Below are 22,468 nucleotides of genomic sequence, written 5' to 3'. Positions count from 1 at the left end.
CTATTATATGTTTGTGCCAGCTGCAAAGCATAAAAATTAATAATGACAAGAAATTAAATGCAAAAACTGTTTTTCGTTTTGAGGATGTTAAGCTTGGGTTTAAAATAAACAAAACCAAGTATTTTTTCTTGCTTTGATAGACTAATACAACAACTCTACAACTTTATATATCTTTGAAAATTTGAACTGTTTCCTACCTTCTTATATACATTCTGATAAATATTATTTATGTTTAGACTATTTAGTACTTTTTATTCAAAGGGAGAATCATATTAGCAAAATCATTGATTTTGCTTGACTACATAATTTTTAAAGGATGAAAAACACTGCCTTGATCATTACTGTTTCAGACATGTAAATGTAAAAATTATTTGAGAGAACAAAAAAAGAGACAGCAAGTTTAGCAGGCCAGTCTTTCAATTATACTTTTCAAGTCCCAAAGTTTTTTTTCTCAGAATTAACAGATGGCTTGCTCTTATTTCCAGAATTGCCTGCTAACCATATACTTTATATAATTAAGCCTTGAAATTCTAAACCACAATTGAAACACATTTTTGTGTAAAATTTTAGTTGCTTTGAATACTGACACACTGAGTCCAGACTTTAATTTAAATCTCACCTGTAGATGACCTTCTTCAAGACTGTATAGAGGAAATCTGAGATTCTCTACTACATGTCTGTTACATATTAGGGCTCCACTCAAACTCTAGCTTTTTTCATTAATTTTCAATAAAAGTAACACTTTTTAATACTGTGGACTAAGAAGCATTTGCTGATAATCTGAAGAAAGTTGACCAGTCCCATACTGTTAGTGTGTTCCTTCGAATCTTACTACCTAATGTTCTTTTTGGAATAGCAAAAAGCTACGTGGCTCTATCAATTGGCTAGGAGACTGCTGCTACAGCAAAGGTGTCCGCTATAACAACTGTTCTCTACTGCAGGACTCTCCTGAATTGTGAGGAGGACTTCTGAACTCTAGACACCAACATACACCCATCACAGAATTTTCTTTCTCCTTAAAGTGTGCATTAAAGGCAGATAATCCACCACCTCTGTGCTAAAAATCCCAAAAGAATGAAATAATAAAGATTAAAATCTTTATGTTGAGCAGAAGATACAACTGAAGGGAAGAATAGAATAACAAATACTAAGTGCAAAGCAAGCCAATGATACACACTTTAAATCACTAACCATAATAAATACGTAGGAAACAATTTACAATGCATTAAATCAAATCTGAATTCTGTGAGACACTACCAAAGAGATATAGTTGCATAGTATCTAAAATGGTACATATCTAAATAAGAATCTCCTTAAAATGGAAGAAAACTAAAAGGAGAAAATTCATTGGCTGAGTGCTGTGCATAATTAATGGCGACAGTCCAGCCCCAGTTTGCAGCTTTTGTGACCTTATTACGTTTGTGTGTGCACGTGGGCCTAAATGTGATATCAGGTAATTACACATAACTACTTCACTCGTGGAAATATTATCTTTTTTTCCATAGTTCCTTTTTTAATTTCTGTACAGGTAGAAATTCTTATGCAATGACATTTTAGCAGCAACTAATAGAAACAACCATTTAATCAACTTTCAAGATAATATACTTCAGAACAGAGAGCATGCTCTGCAAGCCCGACTCATTTATTTCAACAATATTTGTATTCCTTTAAATGTTATGTACTTAAAAGTCTGTAAAAGCGGTTGCACTTTCCAAGTAAATCCAGGAAAAACAGAATTACTTCTTCAGTTTTTATAGCATTGGGGAAGTTTGAACACAAAGCTTCCATGTCAATATTTAATTTTTTACTTATTTAGGCCTCACATTTGGAAACAAACAAATAAACAAAAAGGGACTAGCAAATACCTGATATGATGAAATAACTCAGAGTTAAAAGCAGCCTTAAACAATAGCATTCACCTGAATCTCATCTGTCCATGTTCCATTTAAGGGTTTTCTGTATGCAGACTAAAACCCTACCCTTTTCCAGCTCCCAGGTAAAAAGAGGGCACACAGTGCTGTCCTTCACATCCATTGCAGAGGAGTACAAATTGTGTTTAAAGCCTATTTCTAGTGTATTTTTAATAAGACCTGAAATGAGAAATATTTGAAATCTTTGAAACTGTCATGAATGTTTTCAAAAAAGTGAAGAAAAATGTCAGTTAACTTGCTCAGCATGCCCACAAAATATACTTTTCCCCATTTTTATTTATTTATATAAATTCAACACACTTTTCCTTTCTTGATGAATGCTGTGATTGAAAAAAAGCGAAAAAAGTTTTCTGAAATGAGGACACTTACTGCCCTCACCTATCCCTTTACAAACACCATAAAAGGTATAACTCCTTCTGGTGAACACATACATTAGTTTATGCTGTCTATACTTTTCAAGCCACCTTACTCCAGAGAAATATAGGGCAAAACCCCAAATCATAGCTGAATGCAGACTCCATTAGAGTTCTGTTGATGTACCTGTAGAAAAAAAATCCTCCTTCAGCTTCTACAGACTGCAGAAACTCTCTCATTTCTTTTAATGATCTATTCCCTCTGTTTGATTCAATACAGCCCACTGGCTACGGAAATGACAACACTCAGCAGGTGACAACAAAATGGTCAACAAACAGTGCTGAGATATGTCATTTTCTTCAAATACTTTCTCAGGAATTAAATGGCACAGTACTGTATGTGTACGTGTCCTGCTCAGATCAAATATTTTTTTATTAAATGAAACTGCACGCTTCTATAGATATAGTTTCCATATAAAATGCAGGTTTAAGTGTACTGCTCCAAGCTCCAATTGCAAAATAATTTGCTGTTTCCCACACCTCCCCCAGTCTCCTTTTAGCATATAACCCCTTGGGCAGCAAGAGCTCGGATGCTGTACCTTTGCCATAACTCCAGATTGAAAGCCCTGCCCTTATGGAGTCAATCTGATGCATTTGCTATGACTGGGACAAATTGGAGTATGCAAATTAGCACCTTTTGAGTCTCGTGAACCCAGGAAATTCTCTTGCTACGTGTTCCAGCTAATGGACCTGAGATGTCCTTTGTAACAGTGCTGTCTGCGCAACTCCTTTAACCTTTTCAGATTCTGATCTAGCCTTTGTTCCTAGCCCTTTTTAGAATCGTGCAATGTATCAAGTTAACCTCTGTTATAATTTAAACCGGTGTAACACCAAAGCCATATCACAGCATGCAGTGGCATTTACACATGTTTAAAGTGCAAAAGAGCATCCAACAGTGAATAGCAGCTCACAACATTAAAATTTCTAAGAGAGTTTTTCTGCCTACTTTCAGCTTCAAAAACTTATCTTTACTCTGAGTCACTTAAACTAGTACAAAATGCACAATTAGATTTCTAAAGTTCTAAATAAATTAACATCAAGTGTAAGAGTTTGTCCTTTTATGACAAGAGTATGATCTTCTGAGAAGACGGTCAATCTACAAAGTACTTGAGGAGCGACTGCTGACCAAGCATGAACAGATTCCTATGTAGATTATTTAGAAATCTACAGAAAGAAGCAGAAAGATGAAATAGCATTTATCCTCAAATCATAAAGTGAAAGCTGCTACTGGAGATGCCTTGTCCCTGGAAAGGCATACTGCAAAGCAAGATAGTAATCTTTTCTTACCAGAGTCCTATGACTCTTTTCACAACATTTCAGCATTTACACTGACTTCCTGCCTTTAAATTGTGTTTGGGTGTGGTGTTTGAACAGTTAATAAAAAGACATTTCATGTCACTCCAAATTACTGCTTCCAAGTAGATTGTGTGCCTATCTTTCCTCAACACAGCATTTAGTATGCTGATACTCTCCTCTCTTGCTGATTTTTTTTTTTTAGATTTTGTTCCTAATTTAATATTCTTTGGTTCTGTCCACTTAGAATTGTATCTTTTCTAGAAAGTTGTACTTTCATCAGTATATATGCATCTCTTACATCATAAATCCATCATTTTTCAGTTTATAGTAAGGCACTACAGCATCCCATTTATTACTGTTATCTCAGTGTTTCAGAATTACTAAATTAAACTGAATAATCAACTATTCTAGAGAAAACATGGTTGCACACTAAATGCTTTTGATTTTGGATAGAGATGTAGATTAAATAAATGTGTTTTTTTCTACCCTGTGCTCAATTTCTGGACTACATTTTATTGAGAGCATTTGGTGTTCCATTTGGTTTTGTACCCAAACTCTCTGGATGCCACTTAATCTCAGGAAGAAAGCTCATAAATATAGGCTGTACTTGACAATTAGGAGGTTCAGATAAAAAATTTAAGTACACAAAGTAGACTCAACAAATGCCCTACAGAAATCATTCCCTCGTAGAACTTTTATATGATCTCCAAACCTTCAGTTCTGACTTACTGTGTACTTGTTCTATCTCACTGCATGTATGCACAGCTCTTCACGAATAGAAAGTTTAGGATCGCTTTGCTGAGTGGTTTGATCTGCAACAACTATTTCCTCTTAATTCATCTTTTAATTTCCACTTTATTTTTGTCTACTGATGCATAACTTAACCTCTACTTCATCCCAAAAATTTTTACTTTCAGACAGCATAGATCCATGCTCTCCAACATACCCTAAGTTTTGTCAGCCTTTCCACATTTTCCTCTTTTCGTCTGCCTTTGTCACATGCTAACAGATGTCAGTTAGTAGTCTACCCCTTTAACCCAAAGCAGACAAGAAGCTGAAGTCTTCCTCATTCTCAGAAAGTGTACCACTGACATCATCATTAGCAATTGCCCTTCACAAATTTCCAAGTCAGTAGAAGTCTTTTCTCCTGACACCTTTTACAGCCTGGAAAAATCCTCCATCAGTACTACCATCTGCTGCTTCCTCACCTTTAGTCTTGTGTCACCATTTCTGTGTTGACTAGTGTTATATAGAGATAACCTCATTATGTAATACTCAGAATGACTGAAAATAGTAAATGAGAAGATAAATCTTCTCCCTAATATTTTACAGCACTCCAACACTTTCCTCTCTCTTTTCCCACTTTTAAAATTTTCTTGTCAGATGGGACTCCCTGTAATAATTCAAATATTGGAAGAAATGAGATTTCCATTCAGCTATAGCCTATCCAGTCGGCTTCTTTTTTTCCTATTGCCTCTATCTAATTAAAACACAACAAAATTTTACACAACATTTGTGGGGGATGAAAAATTTTAGAACTATGTATCTGGTTCACTTATGATTATTCATACTGCTTGGCTGATTTTAATACCTAACTAACAATGGGCTTACAAGGCAAAGTATTGGTACTTTTTTCACTTCAGGATAAAGTTCTGTTTTTGCATTACCCTGTTGTGTGCAACTCTTGTACCATCCACAGTTGTTCACTACTGCAAAAATGTAAACAACTTGCTCTATTTACTGTTCTCTAATTTGCCTTAACAAAACATTTTCATGGATTTTGCCTAATCCAAACTGGTTGCATGCTTAACACACATATTTGTAATGTACAGAGAACTTTATCCACATATTCTCCAGGAAGATGATTTTTTAAAAAATTAATAGTGCCATTGTCTCATTATATTCTAATCTAGTTATTATGGGTTAATAGCAACATCTTCCAAACATAATTGAATACTGTAGTGAAACTGTATAGTGAATTCTTTCTACTTTCTGTCTAGAAAGCTTGATAAAATACCATTGTTCTAAAAAGTATGTCTATAATTCTACAAAAATAGTGACAGAAATAAAGGACAAGACCCATTTGGACAGCAGAGAAATGGTATGAAAGTTCCCTTCAAATTTGGTATTTCTTTCTACACCTTCTGTATTTGACAACATTGAATTACAAACTGGATGACAAAACTACATTAACTTGAGGAGTATGTGAAAAAATTTTCCTGATAACAATTTCCAATTTTCTGGTGTAAGATGGGAAAAGGCCTTTCGTTTTGTAACTACTGAGGTATTAACAATCTTTGTTAGCATTCAGTTGATCATTCATGTGACCATGAATAATTCTGAGAGTATCACAAATATGATTCAATCTGTTATTTGCAGCTATTACACAGCTTGAAGAGTAGGACGGGATCAGCCTCCTGAGCACAATTTTAGTACAGTTTTACTTTAGTTTAGGAGTGCAAGTGGATGGGGTAGTAGCTACCTGCAAACAGAATATTGTTAGAGTGCTCACTTGGAGTGAAGAAACATTAATTTTCCTCTTTCATGAGAAACTTAAGCTTATCTGACGTGCTCCAGAAAACAACCCAGTGACCTAGATATAGTCTCAGCTACTCTATATGGTACTGGCATCACCCGGAATGATTCACTAGAAACCACAAATGTTGCACAGATCTGCACATTTACCTCACAATTAAGTAAGGGCCCCTCTCTGAAGCACAGCAGTATACTAAACTGACAAATAGGTTATATTTGTACAGTTTCAAGTCAGTCTTAATATTACAGTGTTGGATACATTAATAAAAATAATTAGAAAAAGAATATCAAACAATTAGGACGAGAGGCATTATTCAATTCTCCACAATACTAGCAATCCATTGGGCTTCTTACATCTATAGGATATGGGTGGTTTGCTTATTTGTTGACTTTAAATAAAGAAAAGCTAAACCATCAATGGGTTTAATAGCCCGTGGCCTCTCTATAGGATGAAGGTAAAGAGACAATTAAATCTTCCATGAAGTTCCATCCACAAGCAGAGGCTTCCAGTGGAGTGAAAAGCATGTGAAGTATGTTTACAAAATACAAGACTGCCTTTCATGTGTGGAAAGTCTGGGGCTACTGCAAAAAGCCAAATTGCAGCATTTGAGCCATTTGTAGCTTCCAAGTACTTCTAATTCTGCTCCCATTCTAGGATGACATTCCATGATCAAGGCTGTGGTGATACGGAGGTTTCTAGGAAGTAAAACAAGGGCTTACAGGCCTTGTGCATATTTCAGATGACTTTGTTGGGTCATCTTGGACACAACTGGACATCCACTACAGATATCCTCTGTACATTGTTAACCACTTCATTCAAGCTAAGTGGTTTGTAGTTTGTGACTTTTGACTCAATGAAGAATACAACCTATAGGGTCAGATTATTTTCACTGAGGTTCTCTTTCCTTGGATCTTATTGGGAACCTGATTTTTTTTCTCTCATTGAATCTGATACTGCAATTACAAAGATCTTTGTTCACCACAAAATACTTTCTTAATGGAAGAGAAAGGTACAACACAAAGTAAAAGGGAGACGCGAGCCTCATAAAATTTCCAAGATAACATCCAACAGGGCTTATGAAAAGCTTCTGGGAAGGTAGGTGGGCACCTTTATGGAACAGATGGAAAATTCAGTAGTTGTCATCCACTTGTAAATCACGGGTGCACAACAGATCTTGCTATGGAAATAAATGAGATTAGTAGTTGGCTTTTTTTCTCTGTCTAGTTCAGTAGGTCAATGCAATGAAATTTATCAAAATTATCTAATGCGCAATAACTTCAGGGACATGGCAGAAATTAACTGTGATCTTCCAATTAGTTTGATTTTGGGTTTGGTTTGGTTTGTTTGTTTCTTTGTTTTCGTTTGTGTGGTTTGAAACTCATGGTACAAATCTACATCATAACGGTTATTCATGACAGTGCTCGCAATTGAACAAGCCTACAAAAAGAAAAAGAAGATACACTTTTTGTTGCACTGACACCTCAGTATCTGTCCAGTTTAAGGATTTCTTCACACAAAATGAGGTAGGGCAGCATAGACAATCTAAGACAACTAATGTCTGTGTTACTGTGTATGAAATGTGTACGTAATGCTATATGAAGGTGTTAGAGTTTCTTAACACTTGAATAGGCACTGCTGATGCAAAGAATGCAATTATGAGAGTTATCACTCTTGTATGCAGACATACAAAATGTGTACTGCTCACTACAGTTCAGATACACACTCCTATTATTATTACTACTTATACCATCTTTCTTGACTTTAAAACTGTTCCATTGTGATTGATTCCAAATATTTAGTCTTTTAAAAGGCACTGGTATTTTTAAAGGAAGAAACATATATTTTTAAAATATTAAATTTCATTTGAAAATACTGTACCTTATACTTTTAATTGTTTTACAGTTCAAATTGTAAGGTGTGTTCTTTTTTGTTCAAGAATTTTAAAAGCAACTAATTTAAATATGCAAAATTATCTTGAGTTGTTCATACGTGAACTTAAAAGCCATGCAACACAGGAAAATTAAGTAATTATGCCTCCAAGTTATTTACTGCAATTAAGCTCATTTATCATATGCAAATTAGTGCAAACTGGTCTCATTAGTTACTAAATTACTCAATATGAGCTGAACAATGTAGCACTCCAGTTTGTAATGAAAAATCCCTGTAGAGGCAAGCAGTATCAATTAAGCTAATTTGCATATGCAAATATATTCACTAACTTTCCCTTTTCTCTATATTTAGTTCTACATTTCCTGATCATTCCTGATTATAAGAAGAATATGGGGTTACTGACCCTTTTCCACACCTTCTCAATAGCAATGAAGTTACAGAGAAAAATGCAGAGATCCTGAAAATCTGATTAAAATCTTGCTAATTTTTACAACCAATTTCAGCCAAATTTTTAATAGTAGGTACCAGAAATAATTTTTTTACTGGATTTAGTTGATAGACAGATACATATGAAGAAATATAAAACAGAAGAGGTCTATTCTCATTATAACACCACTTTTCAGAAGAAAAGGAATGTACAAGATAAGAAAAACAATGCCCATAATTTGGCAAATCAAAAATCTTGTCAAAAATTAATTAACATATTGCCATTATCTATTTTTCTCCTCCATTACATCCTATTCTACTATTCATAATTCAGGTGCTTTTACTTGGAAAACATTTAAAAGACATTACACTGACATGAAGATTCTGATGTAATAGTGTTTGAGCAATCTTTTGTGGTGTCTTCTTTTCCACAAGCACTGAGTGGATAGTGCCTTTGGCTTCAAACCTACCACTGAGAATCTCTTCAGCATGATATTCAGCAATCAGCTGTGGCTTCGAGATTTTTTGACATAGAATCATACAATTTTAGACTAGTTTGGATTAAGAGGGTCCTTAAAGATCATCTAGTTCCAACCCCCCTGTCATGGGCAGAGAACCTTCCACTGGACCAGATTGCTCAAAGCCCCATCCAACCTGGCCTTAAACACTGCCAGGGATGGGGCAGCCACGGATTCTCTGGGCAACCTGTGCCGGTGCCTCACCACTCTCACAATGAGGTTGGGCATGACTGTTGGATTTCATATGTCAGAAAAATAAAAAAGCCTCTTTGTATATCTAGATTTGTACAAAAGACAAATGCAAAGATGCATCCAGCCTTATGTAAATGAAGCCCTTTAAAAGTATTAAATTTGCTTTTAGCAGGGTTTTTACTCACTTCTTCATCTCTGAATTTATGTAAAGGTAATAGTGCTCTGATTTTTTTTGGCACTGATGAAGTCTGCAATTAATGGAACAGAATTAACTGTATGATCCCTAGGCACAAATGTTATCCCAGATCAAAATCAGTAACTTTTTAACTTTTATTTTTCTCATGATGGGTAGTTTTACTTTTCTATTTTCTGTACTTAACTGCATATGGGAGAAAACCTTTAGTACCTGTATCAATTATCAATTTAGCAGTACTTAAACATTTGCTTCCTTAATACTAAAAAAATTGTTATGGATTAAGGCATTCTTCATTCAATGATGACTAAGGATTGTATGTAAATATATGGATTTAATATATATGGACATGACTAATGTATATAATGTATAGATAGACATGACTGACACTACCTGCTTGTAGACTCAAGATGTAAAAATATCACAAGATGTACCTCCATTTCTGTTTTTATAACATCACTATAAATAAACTATACCCACTTTAAAAAAATCTACTGTATTATGCTTATTGGCCTGTCAATAAATTTTGAAGTATCAAAATATTAAAAGGATTAGAAAGGCTCCTTAATTTCTGAGCTTAAATTGAGTCTTCAAAATATTAATAGTAAAAAGGATTACACAAACTATTAATTCAAATTCTTCAGATAGCAGACTTTGAAATCAAAACTCCCAAGGTATAATCAAGGTTGTTTACTTCACTTGCAAACAATACTTATCATGATACTTATTTGAAAATATTTTCTATGAGTAGCAGACTAGGTGAGAACATGTTAGAACTGTATTCCACCACAGAATCTGTCCAACTGTTGTTTTAAAAAGCATTTTGTTTCCTGGTGATTATATTTCTACCTATTAGACCACAAAGCAGTACTTTGAAGTTCATTCTGATCTGTTTAGAAATGGTGCATTTGAATGCATGACCCAGGTTTTCCTCCCCAGGGTTGATTGCTCTGCTAAAATAACACAAAATCTTAACATGTCATGATAAACCTGTCACCACTATTAATTCATTTTGTCCTTTATTCATCGTCAACAGTCTATCTCGCAAATATCAGAGTAGAACTTTCTATTATCAATTGAGAGATTCATGGAAGCAATTTGATAAAAGCATCACCCTCTTGGAAAAAACCACACCTCAACAGATACTCAATACAATGCTGATGGTAACTTTGATTTAAAATCCTCAGTTTTGAGTACAAGTGCAATACAGGGTTTTTCTTAGTAGTAGTACGATAAAGTTATATCCTGAAAACACCTTAATTTATCACAAATAGATTAAAAAAAAAAAAGTGGAATCTAGTTTAAACAAGTATGAAAGTCACTAATTGTTTTAATACACAATAAGTGAAAAACTCAAAGATGAGGTAGTTTTCAAAGTGGCCATCCTAGGTTTTTTCATTTTCATCCATAAGAGTGATACCTAATTCCTAAAGAGTGCAAATAAATCAGTCTCAATGAGGTTTTATTTATATATTAGTTATAAAAAAATATTGTAAAAAACATACCTTTAGGTTATATGATATGTTTACACACTCAACATACTGACAAACTACATAAACCTAAATATCACAAAACTGCTAGTTCTTCATTTTTTTCTACATGTATCAGACAGCATAGCAGTCTTTCTGCCTAATATGCAAACACAGTACTGTAGATACTGGTGCAGATCTCTGACACAATAACTACAACAAAAGTATTTGCTTACAGAATCAAAAACTTGACCCAGACCTCGGCCAAGAGTGCACAACTAAGCAAATCACTTCATTCATGATTCTTGTTCCAAAGAGAAATTAATTCTACTAGTTAATTTCATGTTTTCCTAAAATTATCTTTGTTGCTATTCTGCATTTAGTTACTTTATAAAGACGTGAAAATTCTGACATTATCTATAGTGCTTTTGAATACCACAGCTGAGTTAGTACAGAGAGATAGCTCTCAGTCATTTTAAATTAAGTGGAATATTTCTCATGATAATATCCTAATTTACCTCTCTCATACCTCTCAAAAGATAATACACCAGACAAGATATTTGCATTGAGAAGCTGTGTACATTGCTAAATAAGAGTAGTTATTCAGTGCCACACTTAGGAAAAACTATGTGGGTTTTATTTCCATAGGGCTGGGTTTGCCTTGCTGCAAAGCACATCACATTTTCTTCTTAACTGCTTGGACTCCACTTTTGATTACTTCAACCTAGGAAAGGTTGTAGTAACCCTGGCAAAATAAATAATGCACAAGAATGTTTCCATCAGGTCATTGGTTTTCAGTTGAGTCTTCCTGGAATATGATGACTTTTGCCATGTGACGAAATTGTTTGACAAATACCAGATTAGTTTTTAGCCCACAGCTAAGAAGATCTAAGAGGCATGCTTCTGTTAATTTTTTAACCTCTGCAGATTGCTCCAAATTTGTGACATATAATTGTGACAACTGGGATATCATGGAGAAAAGCAGTGCTCATAAACCAAAGTGGGGAAAAAACCCCAACCCTAAATTGATATGTGACATAAGACAAATCACCAACACAAAACAGTAGCTTGTACATGCATTCACACAAATACATAAGGGCATTCTGCAAGCAAACACCTACTGCATGATTCTAAACAACAAAATATTGTGATTCAGCTAAAATAACACTTGCCCTCCTTCTCATTAACAATCTCCCAATAACAGACTTTTGAAATAGAAGAAATACTAGCATAAAAAGAAATCTCATTAATATAAGTGCTGACAAGAATACTATTCAAATTATTGGCAGAAGTATGACTAGGTTGTTATCTTGATTTTTCTTGGAAAAGCCATTTTTTTTACCTGTAAAATATGACTTCCCAAATGTGATTCAAAAACTTCAATGGCAAGGGCACTGGGACTTCTCCTGCGCTGGGCACCTATAACTGAATAAAAAAAAGTTATGTTGCAAGGTCTGCACATTCATTTCTCATGCATCCTAATAACTGATATTAACTATTTAAATGTTTTGCATCTTAAAAGATCGGTGTTAAGTTTTGCCTTGTACATTGTATATAAAATTGGTACATAATTTCAGACTCAAATTTGAAGGATAAAAAAAATAGATTTTTAAAAAACAATCTATTTAAATGTCCAATGAATCTGGAAATGAATTGTTTTTTCAGATATATCCCAAATCATTGTAGGTTTATGGTGATGAAATCATGCAGAATTTAGTGAAAAATACTATTGAAAAAGAGGCTACACATAATGTAAATGTTTTGAAATGTGGGGATAAGAACTAAATATTACTCATTAATTAGGATATTTATTCTATTAGTTTATCTGAACATATTACTTGAAACTGAAGTGAAACAAACCCAACATTAAAAACCCAACTTTTGTAAATACATCTATATTAAAGTTCTCCTCAGTGTAGAGAAGTATTTTAGTATCCCAGATATCCATGTTAGTTGCTGGAAGAGGTACATGAAACTTCAGCTTCTACATTTAAATTATATATAGTTTAAAAGTGCAAAGTAAGTAATAGTAGTTATGCTTCAAAGCATACAAAAAAGGCTGAGAAATCACGAACCTAACATTCTGTTAAACTCTATATGCCAGGAACAAAAAGCCAGCAATTAAATCTGTATACAACCAAATGTAGCCATCAACTGCAAGCTGAGGTTTCTTCTTAGGCCTAGGCTATCTTTCCCACATGATCAGAGAAAGCTAGAGCACAGAAAAGACAGCACAGGGCTGCAGGAAGCTTCCTTTCCTGTCTTAGTGTCAAAACCAGGCATATCCATAGCAGAGAGAAGAGGCAAAGTTCATTCTGCACCCTTCTAAAGTGTGTACAAAAGCATTTACATCCCAAGACCCTGATGAGAGACTAATGCCTCTGAAACCATCACAGCACTAGTCCATCTTTACGTATTGCTGTCTTTACAGTGTATGATAAGAAAAATGAAATATCAAGGACCCACTAAAAAAAGCAGAATGAATGACTGCCATCACTGAACAGGCCAATTTAACATCAATGGAAACAAAATACAGAGCAACAATTTCTTAGTCTTCTATAATACTGGCTGCCAAACATGATATCAGTAGGAAAAGATAAATGCCAAGTAACGATAGTCATATTGACCTGAAAATGTAATATCATTTCTTATTGATGTTTCATGTAATTTCCTTGCAGGAAATTCTAAGCTATTTATACTGGGAAAACAGGTGGCTTCATAGCTAATAGATTCAGGCAATAGCTCATAATTACAAATGGAGACTGCTGTAGAGCTGGTATTTTCTAAGTCCTCCTCTTTTCTTATATTCAAGGACATAGATACTAATACCTTAAAAGAAAATCTTCAGGACTATATTTCTCAGAAAACCTTTAGCGTTAGTTGTGGGACTAAACAAAATACATAGCACTGTAAAGATTTTTAGTATTCTGATCATGATTGCTGTCAGTTAGCATGACGCTTTGTATGGTTATTTCATATATATTCTATCAGAAACAAAAAAAGCAATTTCAGGTTTGGCTTGCTAGACATTGCTTCATAGTAGTCTCCATAAGAGCATTGTAAAGACCAAAAAATCCCCCAACCTGTAAACCTGCAAAACCTCCCTGAAATCCTTTAGGTCCTTTCATTCTTCCATCTAGACTGTGTTATATTTTCCACACATTGTCTGAACACACCACCATTTGGAATTTTTCTTTCACTTAATTTTCTGTTTCCTGCCCATATCCTTACATTACCATCTTCTACCATTTTAAAGTGTATCCATTACATATTGAATCCAATTTTATGATATCAATTGCAGGGCTTTTAGCATTTAAGTATCATAATTTGAATGAAGTGCCTGAAGTCAGTGCAACACTCTTTAAAACGGTATCTTGAACCTTAAATGACACTTATAGGTAAGTCATCAGTCCCTCGCAACTGGGACCCTCAGTTCTATACCTCAAATGAAATCACTTTAAGGTCAGTGAGTTTTAACTAGAAAACAAGAGAGGGTCAGATCTTAGCTTTAAAATATGTCACTTAAATCCTGTATTGATGACTGCATACTTGTGGCTAGCATACATGTAGACAAATATCTTGTAGTACTTTCATGCCATTCAGTTCACTGACATTTTCGTAGCAGTAGAACTCTTGGATTTACGTGTCTTGCTCTCAGTCAGGTGATGTGGAGTTCTAATGACAGTTCCTAATTTTACAACCACAATAATATGTTACACAGAGAACCATTATGTTTCTAGTAGCCATGCTGCAACTCTTTTTTGATAAGTGAATAGATGTTAAATATGCATTTTATTTCATGCATTTCCATAACTATCGTTCTTCATATTTTGAGGAATGAGACAAGACTATTCAGACAAATACAGAACAAGGGAAACTTAAATTACCTGATCATCTGGATTCATTGTCTCATTATTTTATTTACTTGAGCTTTCAAGTTTTCTTGATGCCTATTTGCAGGAGAAGAAATATGCTATTTGGGATATATAAATGCATACCACATTGATACCTTTCAGAAACATGGCAATCTCACAGTCCAGTCACAGCACAAAACCTCTTATTTGTACTGAATGAATTGTTGGCATGCCAATAGACGAAAGGAAGACATAGACTGAAACAGCTGGATTAAAAAGCAGACCCAATGTTATTTTATTCTAAAATTTCCAAACATAAACTATAAATACTGAACTGGCTTCCGTCACACAAGCCACAGCCAGTCATCTAAATCTCTCACCCTGGGGATGGAACCATCAGCAACCACAGCTCAGCTGCTCACAGAAAACTTGAAAAGCAAGAGATTTAAGATTTATTTCAGGACATCTATAAATCAAAGTAGCTGAACAACCTTCACAGACCTAAAGGTGTGGATGCACATCTTTTTTAGAAGTGTGGATTCCCTTTCAAATACAGACTCTTCACAGAAACAAAATACTGAATGCATGAAATAAATTTCTTCTTTTGAGTTACAGGAAGCAGGGGAAATTAGGATGTGGAGAAGGCTGAAGGATGTGTTCCAAACTACAGGAGTCACAATGGAAACAAGTTCCAAGCCCAGGTTAAATTATTCCAAGCTTCTCCTATTTTAGTGTTACGACCAAACATCTCTGAATAGATTTTTTCACATGGGGTCATATTTTGTATTGCCTACATTTAGTTGACAACATTTAACACTTCAATGTACAACTGTGGTGGTTAATCAAAAAGTTGGCTGAAACAATATTTGTACTAAATATTGACTGTTAATAGTGACAAGAAGATAGAAAGATTGCTTTCACATATGCACTTTGCAGTGCTGGAGCAGAAAAATTTGTCTTCTAAAATATTTTACTTTCCATGGCATTGGACTAGGACTTTTACTATCCAAACTGACATGTCTATTCCTGGCATAAGATTATTCCATAACAAAAAATTCTAACTTTTCCATAATTCCTCTTTAAATTTCCTCCTTCAGTGACTAATCTGGCTGCGTGTGAGGTGAAGGAAGAACCACCTCCCTTTCAGAGTGTCTTGGGGGCAGTCTAAGCATGCTTAATGCAACCTCAAGAGTATTTGCAATTGTGCTACAGAAAGTGGGAAACCATGGAAAAGAAAAATGTGGACTGCCTAACAAAGATTTCTATGCATCCTGAAGAGGGAGGATTTTCTCTTAAACACAGTTCTAAGGTGTGGGAGTACAGACCAAAGACTGATGTTCACTGTGACTTTCTACTAGTGAAGACAGAGTTCTAATAAGACAGAAGCAGTATTCTTTGATCACTAGGAATGGAGGAGCAGAACATGAACAAAATTATCAATTTCCCCCCCAAAATATTTTGTGAGACTTTGTGTGACACCCCTCAACATAAACTGCATTTGCAGAAAGTTTTGGAAAATTCAAACCAAGAGTTTTTAAATTCTTTTGTTTTAATAATAGTTTAAAAACAATACTGAACTTTTAAATTCATTTTGCTTAACCTTTATTTACTCCTAAAAGCTTTTTCTCAATTAGCATCAAAGTCCTTATATTTTTAATATAATTTTTTTTGATTTTTCTAAGAAGAACTTTTTGTCCACTTGGAAGCAGAAGAGGACATAGGGCCATTGCACTACAACCTTTCAGACAATCTGCTGTCTGAAGAATTATAAAAAACCAGAGCTCATCTTGAAGAGCTCTAATTGTGGCTGCCAATAAAGTCACACTTTAATAAGCAAAGCAGATCTACATAAATATGAAAGTTTATAAACATCCCACCAAAAAAAGAATAGTATCAGCTTTATTCACAAAATACGTAACCATATCAGGCTAATTGCACAGAAGCTTTACATAGGGTTGGCTAATATTTTTCCCCATAGGTATCAACAAAATACATGATGGTTTCAGATGAGAGAGCTTAAGAAGCAGAGTGGTCTGAATTTTCTCAGATGACTGTACATGTAAAACAGTTCACAGCATGAGTGTGGCTACAATCTTTTAAATATTCTTTCCCAGAACATAAATTTTTTTTCATTCAGAGTAGAAAGAAAGATCTATAGAAATGGCAATACAATTTCTAATATATTTGCCTTGGTGTAGAGGAGATTCTATATGAATATGCATATTTTGTAATTTCTATGTAGAACTCCAAATGTTCATGAGAGAAAATGGAGGTGAACGTGGCAATCAAGATGGTTTTACAGGAAGAGGTGTGATGTCATCTTGAAATCTTGGGGCTTTCTGATGAGACATAACGAGTAATTTGGAAAGTTTTAAAAGCTGTGTTTTAGAGAAGACAGAGACACTGACTACAGGGCTAAACCGAACAACAGAGGATTTAGTCTCAAGGAAGGATGAAGTATAAACAATATTACACTCCAGTATTTCTGCATACAAATATTCACAGAAGCTTTTTTTAAAAAAAAATTACTTTGCTTCATGTTCAACCTTTTGATGAATATTTTTTTCCATTGATTGTTCCTTGCTATCCCATTTAAGACTGATTATGTTTTGAAAGAAATCTCCAGCAAAAGAGAACCTCTCTGCTTGGAGGTTGAGGACATCAGGTATACAAGATGTATATTCAGAACCTGATCTAAAGCGAGATAATTTGGAGGGCAGTTGCCCTCTGATTTGGAAAGGGTGTCAAAAGAAATTAAATTATGTCACCAGTTACCTCACCATAAGCCATCATACAATCCAAAATTTAGGTCTCTTATCCACCTTGACAGATGGGAAAAAGAAATAAATCCTAGATGGAACAGCAACATATGTGGAAAGGTATTTTATCTTGGTTTAGTAAAGCTATGGGAATCATTAATACTGTGCCATTACCAACGAAGTATCACAGCAATAAAGTATCAGAACAAATTTGTCACAAAGGACCACATGTAAGATGTATAATGCAATATATGATAATCAACTTACAAAGCTAACAACAGCACTTAAAAACTGTATTTTTGTGTACAAGAATGCCTAATATTCTAGATATCCATCTTCTGGTCACTGGTAAAGAACATGAATTCATTACTGGGGAATCCATGGCTGAGAAAGTGAACCTAAACTTTCCGTGGAATAACCAATTAGTTGTCAAGAATGTACTGGTTAATTAATGAAAGTATTATATAACACAATTACAGGTGTGCTTTATTATTTTCAATAGTTCAGCTCTAAAAAAGCTCCAGGAATTAAAAGAATTTTTAATTAATAATTAAAACTTGCTTTTCAAATTCAAGCTGCTTAATACTTTTAAAAAATTTTAAAATAGATTTTTTAGTTTCAATAACTTAAAACTCATCAAATTGAAATGTTGTCAAAAAAGCCAAAAGTATTATATCACTTGTTAATTGAACTGGAATAAATGAATTTGAAAACATAATATGTCTTTCCCTTGAGAAACATTCAAAATTAATGGAAAAAAGAAACTAGATAAGTGACTGTCTTAGGGTAAGTTTTGGGAGACTGTTCCTTTTCCAATTACTTTCATTTGGTTTGTAGGTCTCCTCCTTCCCACAGGATTTGTTCTCTAGGGAGTGGGGGTAGGGTGGGTGGGAGGAGGAGACAAAGTTTCTTAAGTCCTAAATATCTCTTTATTCCTCCTCTTTTCCAAACTTCTTAAAATTAGAAACCCCAACAATGAAATAAGTATATTTTGTGTTCTCTCTTTGATAACTAGCACTGTTTCTTAATTAGCACATACTTGTACATTTTAAGAGTTTATTTAAGAGATTTTTTTTTTTTTCTGTTCACTGTAAAGGATGAAATCTTTGCTGTGCAAGAATTTCCAATCATCTAAGCAAAGAGAGTTCTCCATCTGTGGTTGGGGGCGGGAGCACTGGCCTTTCTCCCACACTGTAGTAGTTACTATAGGAACTATTGTGCCTCCTTCAAAAGGGCTACAGACAGGGTGATTAAAATTCTTCATGGGAGAACCTCCCCCTCTTCTCCCTGACAATGAAATTCTTCAGGGAGAGGGCTAAGCCTCCAGTTCAAGAATGGCAGCACCTGAGGGAGTGATGTGGCAGACAGAATCACCCCTGCTTTAAATTGAAGTACAGGGGAAAAAAAATACAAGGGCCCATACTCCTGCATTCATTTTATTCCCCTCCCATGAAATACAGGAACATTGGCAAAAACTAGTGAGAAACAGAAGGAATGAATAACTTCCTACAGTCTCCATCATGTAGAGGACAACGCAGAAAGTAAAGAACAGATACTTTCAATTCAACTCAATAGCAGGAGAAGAAAATTAATTAAAGTGAGATAGGAGCTTCCCAGGAAATCCATCTGCTGGAAAGAGACCAGGATAAAGTCTGCAGAAGTATGGAAGAGAGAGAGATGAAGTAGAGACAGATGGGTGAGGGAAGGCAGAGGGACACACAAAGGTAGGGTGAATCAAAGGCTTAAAACCTAGGAATTTATCAGTGTTTAGATAAATGTCCACTCTGAGAGATTTGGCTCTACCAGCAGAAAAATGCATAAATCTTATGACAGCATGAGGAAATGAGTGATGAGTCTGGATTACTTATTCAGATATCACAGTAAGATCCTTACTGGAGTAATAGTTCTATCGTCTTATTTTAAAACTAGTATCAAAATTCCTCTGAAAAGAAAACTGCTGTCACCCCTTTACAACTCCAATGCTACAGAAATGGCTAGTGTCACTGATTCCATTCTCAGGAGGAGGACAGGGTATTAACATCGAGTCAGAACAGTGTTATATAGTGTCAGACTATACTTGCTGGTAAAACTAAGAGGCCTACATCTGTTGTCTTGCTTTTTTTTTTCCAGTCTGATCCCAAAGGTTCATGTTATGACATTTGTAACATCTGCTACAAATGCGGAGGTAAGTCAGGCACAACCTTATTACTTCCAATCTAACGCTCCATCCATCCACAGGGCTTTCATATGCCACTAGTATGTCAAGACGACCAAAAGCTGTTCTATCTACATGAAGCAAGGTATAATATATTTCTGAAAGTCAAGAAGAAATCCTGCTTTGTTATGTCTCCCCTTCTTTTGTTGTCTTAAATTCTGGCAATGTTATTTCAGAATATTCTGTGAACAAAACAGGCAAGCTGCTCCTCCTTAGAGCCAATACAATTGCCTTTTTATGCCTTAGACAGTGGTGTGTTGAAAATTGGCAAGCTGTAGTTCACATCCTTCTCTGTTTTCACTAACACTGAAACATATCCAGCTTCCCCTTATCGGACCCTTCTATACTGAGGTCTGCTTTCTTGCACAGCCTTCTTTTCCTTCTGTACTTCTCCCATGATTTTGGTGGGCTCACTGCATCGTTTTAATGACAAATTTTTTCAGTGCTCAGTGGTAAAGTGCAACTCCTGACAGACAAAAAAAGAATACTTATTTCCTCTGTGGCAACAAAAAAGTAAATGAATAAGGAAAACACTTAATAAGATGCTTTATAACTAGCATTTTTCTATTAGATTCTCATTGAACTTTTATTGTTATATCCACAGTACTTGAAGACTCCAATATTCCATTGTTAATGGGCTAGAGTACTGTATGCTGTGAGGACTATGCTATCACTGTCAAGTGTCTGCACAGGAAGTCAACCATTTGCTATATGGCTAAAATCACCCACTAAAGAAATTCCTTAATAAATACATATAACCTCTTCTGACAGCAAGTGGATCGTAATTTTAGAAACTAACAGCTTAGATGTTACTGAACTAGGTAATATGGTCAACACTCAGTATCATACACTTAAAATAAGACAAATTTCACATTTGATAGAAGTCATTTAAATTCATCACAGGGGCTGCAGAACACTGCATGGTAGCAAGTGAGAAAGAAAACCTGGTGCCTGATGACGTAAGCCGTCATAGGTTTTGATCACCTGCACTTCTGCCATACTCACTTTTTTCTGTCTTACTATCATAGGCTAAGTAAAAGAACCCCCACACATGTACCCAGCTAAGAACAACACTGAAAAAGAACAGATCTTCTTATGCTAAATGAACACTAAAATTTGAAAATATATCAAATACTGCTGTTGGCAAATGTAGAAGCCATATCCACTGCTGGAATATAAAATCCAGCTATGATATCACCAGAAATTACTGACTAATGTATCACTATTCTACCACAGTGGCATACTGAAATGAATCCAACTGTTTAAAATTGTTTCTGGTTCTAAGGTGACTTTAGAGCTTTACTACTTCTACAGACTTGGTTTTATGGCTGACACATGTAGGTGGTGGATCTGTTTGTAGATGTCTTTTTTCCCTTTTGTGATGTAGTCAGAAAAGATTTAATGAAGATTCATAAATGAAATAAGACTGGGTACAAGTCTGCAATCAATCCACATTTTCAGGGAAGAAATCTTTATCAGCTGCCAAAACTGAACCATGCAATTAACTGAGGATTCTGGTAAGAACCAACTGTGCCACTAGTCAATTATTTTTACTTGTCTTCCAGCTGCGGCTTCTGTCTGTTCATAAGTAAGACTGCAAGAAAATGCAACTATTGAGAATTTGGTGATTTCAAAAAATAACTGAAGAAATTTAAGGAGATTACCAAGACCATCTGTAGTAGAACCACAACAAGTTTTTAAAATCTATTGCAAATGGTTCTCAATTTCTCACTAGAAATTTTCACCAAGAACTCTTATAAGAACTAAAATAGCATTGCAGAATTTCTGAGGATTGAAAAATGACCATGCATAAGCTGCATTGGAAATCCCCAATCCTAATGAAGCAGTCCTCAGAGGAAGTAGTAAGACACTTCAGAATACTGGTTAAGTCATTACAAGTGGGAGATAGAACTGCTTCTTTTCAAAAGCACTGCTGCTTATTCAAAAAAAAAAAAAAAAAAAGAAAAAAAAAAAAAAGAGCTTGAAATAATTTAGAAAAAAGTTAACATGTTTTCTGTTATTATTATCAGCTCCAGCACACAACCAGTGTTTCCCCTTTCATTTACTGTAGGATCTTTCTAAATAGTCATGTGAGAAAAGTCCAGTTTCCTTTGCCTTTGAAGAGTGCCTAACAGGGAAATATAAGAGACATTTGATCAGAAGACAGGCAGAATAGTAATGGATGTGAGAGTTTAGTAGTGAGAAAACAGGAAGCAAATTCTACAGCCAAGGAGAATGTGTGTAGACACAACATTCACTTCATCAGAGTTGCATTCATTAGCATCAGGAATTAATTTAGCTCAAGATTCTTTCTGCAGTGAGGAAAAACATTTATTTATTTGGTAATATCAGAGCTAAGATTCACACTTGTTACCTGAAAAAGTCAAGCCTGTCTGGCTATAAGAGAAAAAGCAAGGCGTTCACCATTCTAAATATATCTTGAACACCTTAGCCATAAAAGTTCAATGTGTTATTCTAGCCAGGTTTTTAGTGCTCTGTAGCACATAAACTTAAAGGCATCAGAATTCATTCCCCACACAGCACTTGAACCAGGCATGGACACAGATGGTTACCTTGACATTGGGAGCAAAGTTTTGTTTTGCAAGATAACACTGTCTCTAAACCAGCTCTTTCTCACTTTCTATTAGCACTGATAAATATATTTTTGTTTCTTTTTTCTTAAGAGTTTTACGACTATACTGATAACATATTGCATTGTTAGTTTTTCAGCAATTACTTTTTATTATACATACACCAAACCTAATATAATACAAGT

The 22,468-nt window shown here is 34.9% G+C and overlaps 1 protein-coding gene across 6 annotated transcripts in view; it reads right to left on the bottom strand.

Annotated features, from left to right (window-relative positions):
• Nucleotides 1–22,468, bottom strand: part of NPAS3 (neuronal PAS domain protein 3) — a gene marked incomplete at its 5' end in the record, with an annotated part of 598,664 nt that overhangs the window by 283,198 nt on the left and 292,998 nt on the right. For 4 of the 6 annotated variants that reach the window (XM_082282977.1, XM_082282980.1, XM_082282978.1 and 1 more), the window contains one exon: nt 12,207–12,289. In XM_082282977.1, coding sequence (XP_082139103.1) covers nt 12,207–12,289 — 83 coding nt within the window. The remainder of the gene's footprint in view (nt 1–12,206; nt 12,290–22,468) is intronic. The other 2 variants (XM_082282979.1, XM_082282981.1) reach the window with 1 other exon arrangement.

Source organism: Coloeus monedula (genome assembly GCF_965178545.1).
Source record: "Coloeus monedula genome assembly, chromosome: 6".
Taxonomy (NCBI): domain Eukaryota; kingdom Metazoa; phylum Chordata; class Aves; order Passeriformes; family Corvidae; genus Coloeus; species Coloeus monedula.
This window is presented reverse-complemented; position numbering and strand designations above follow the sequence as displayed.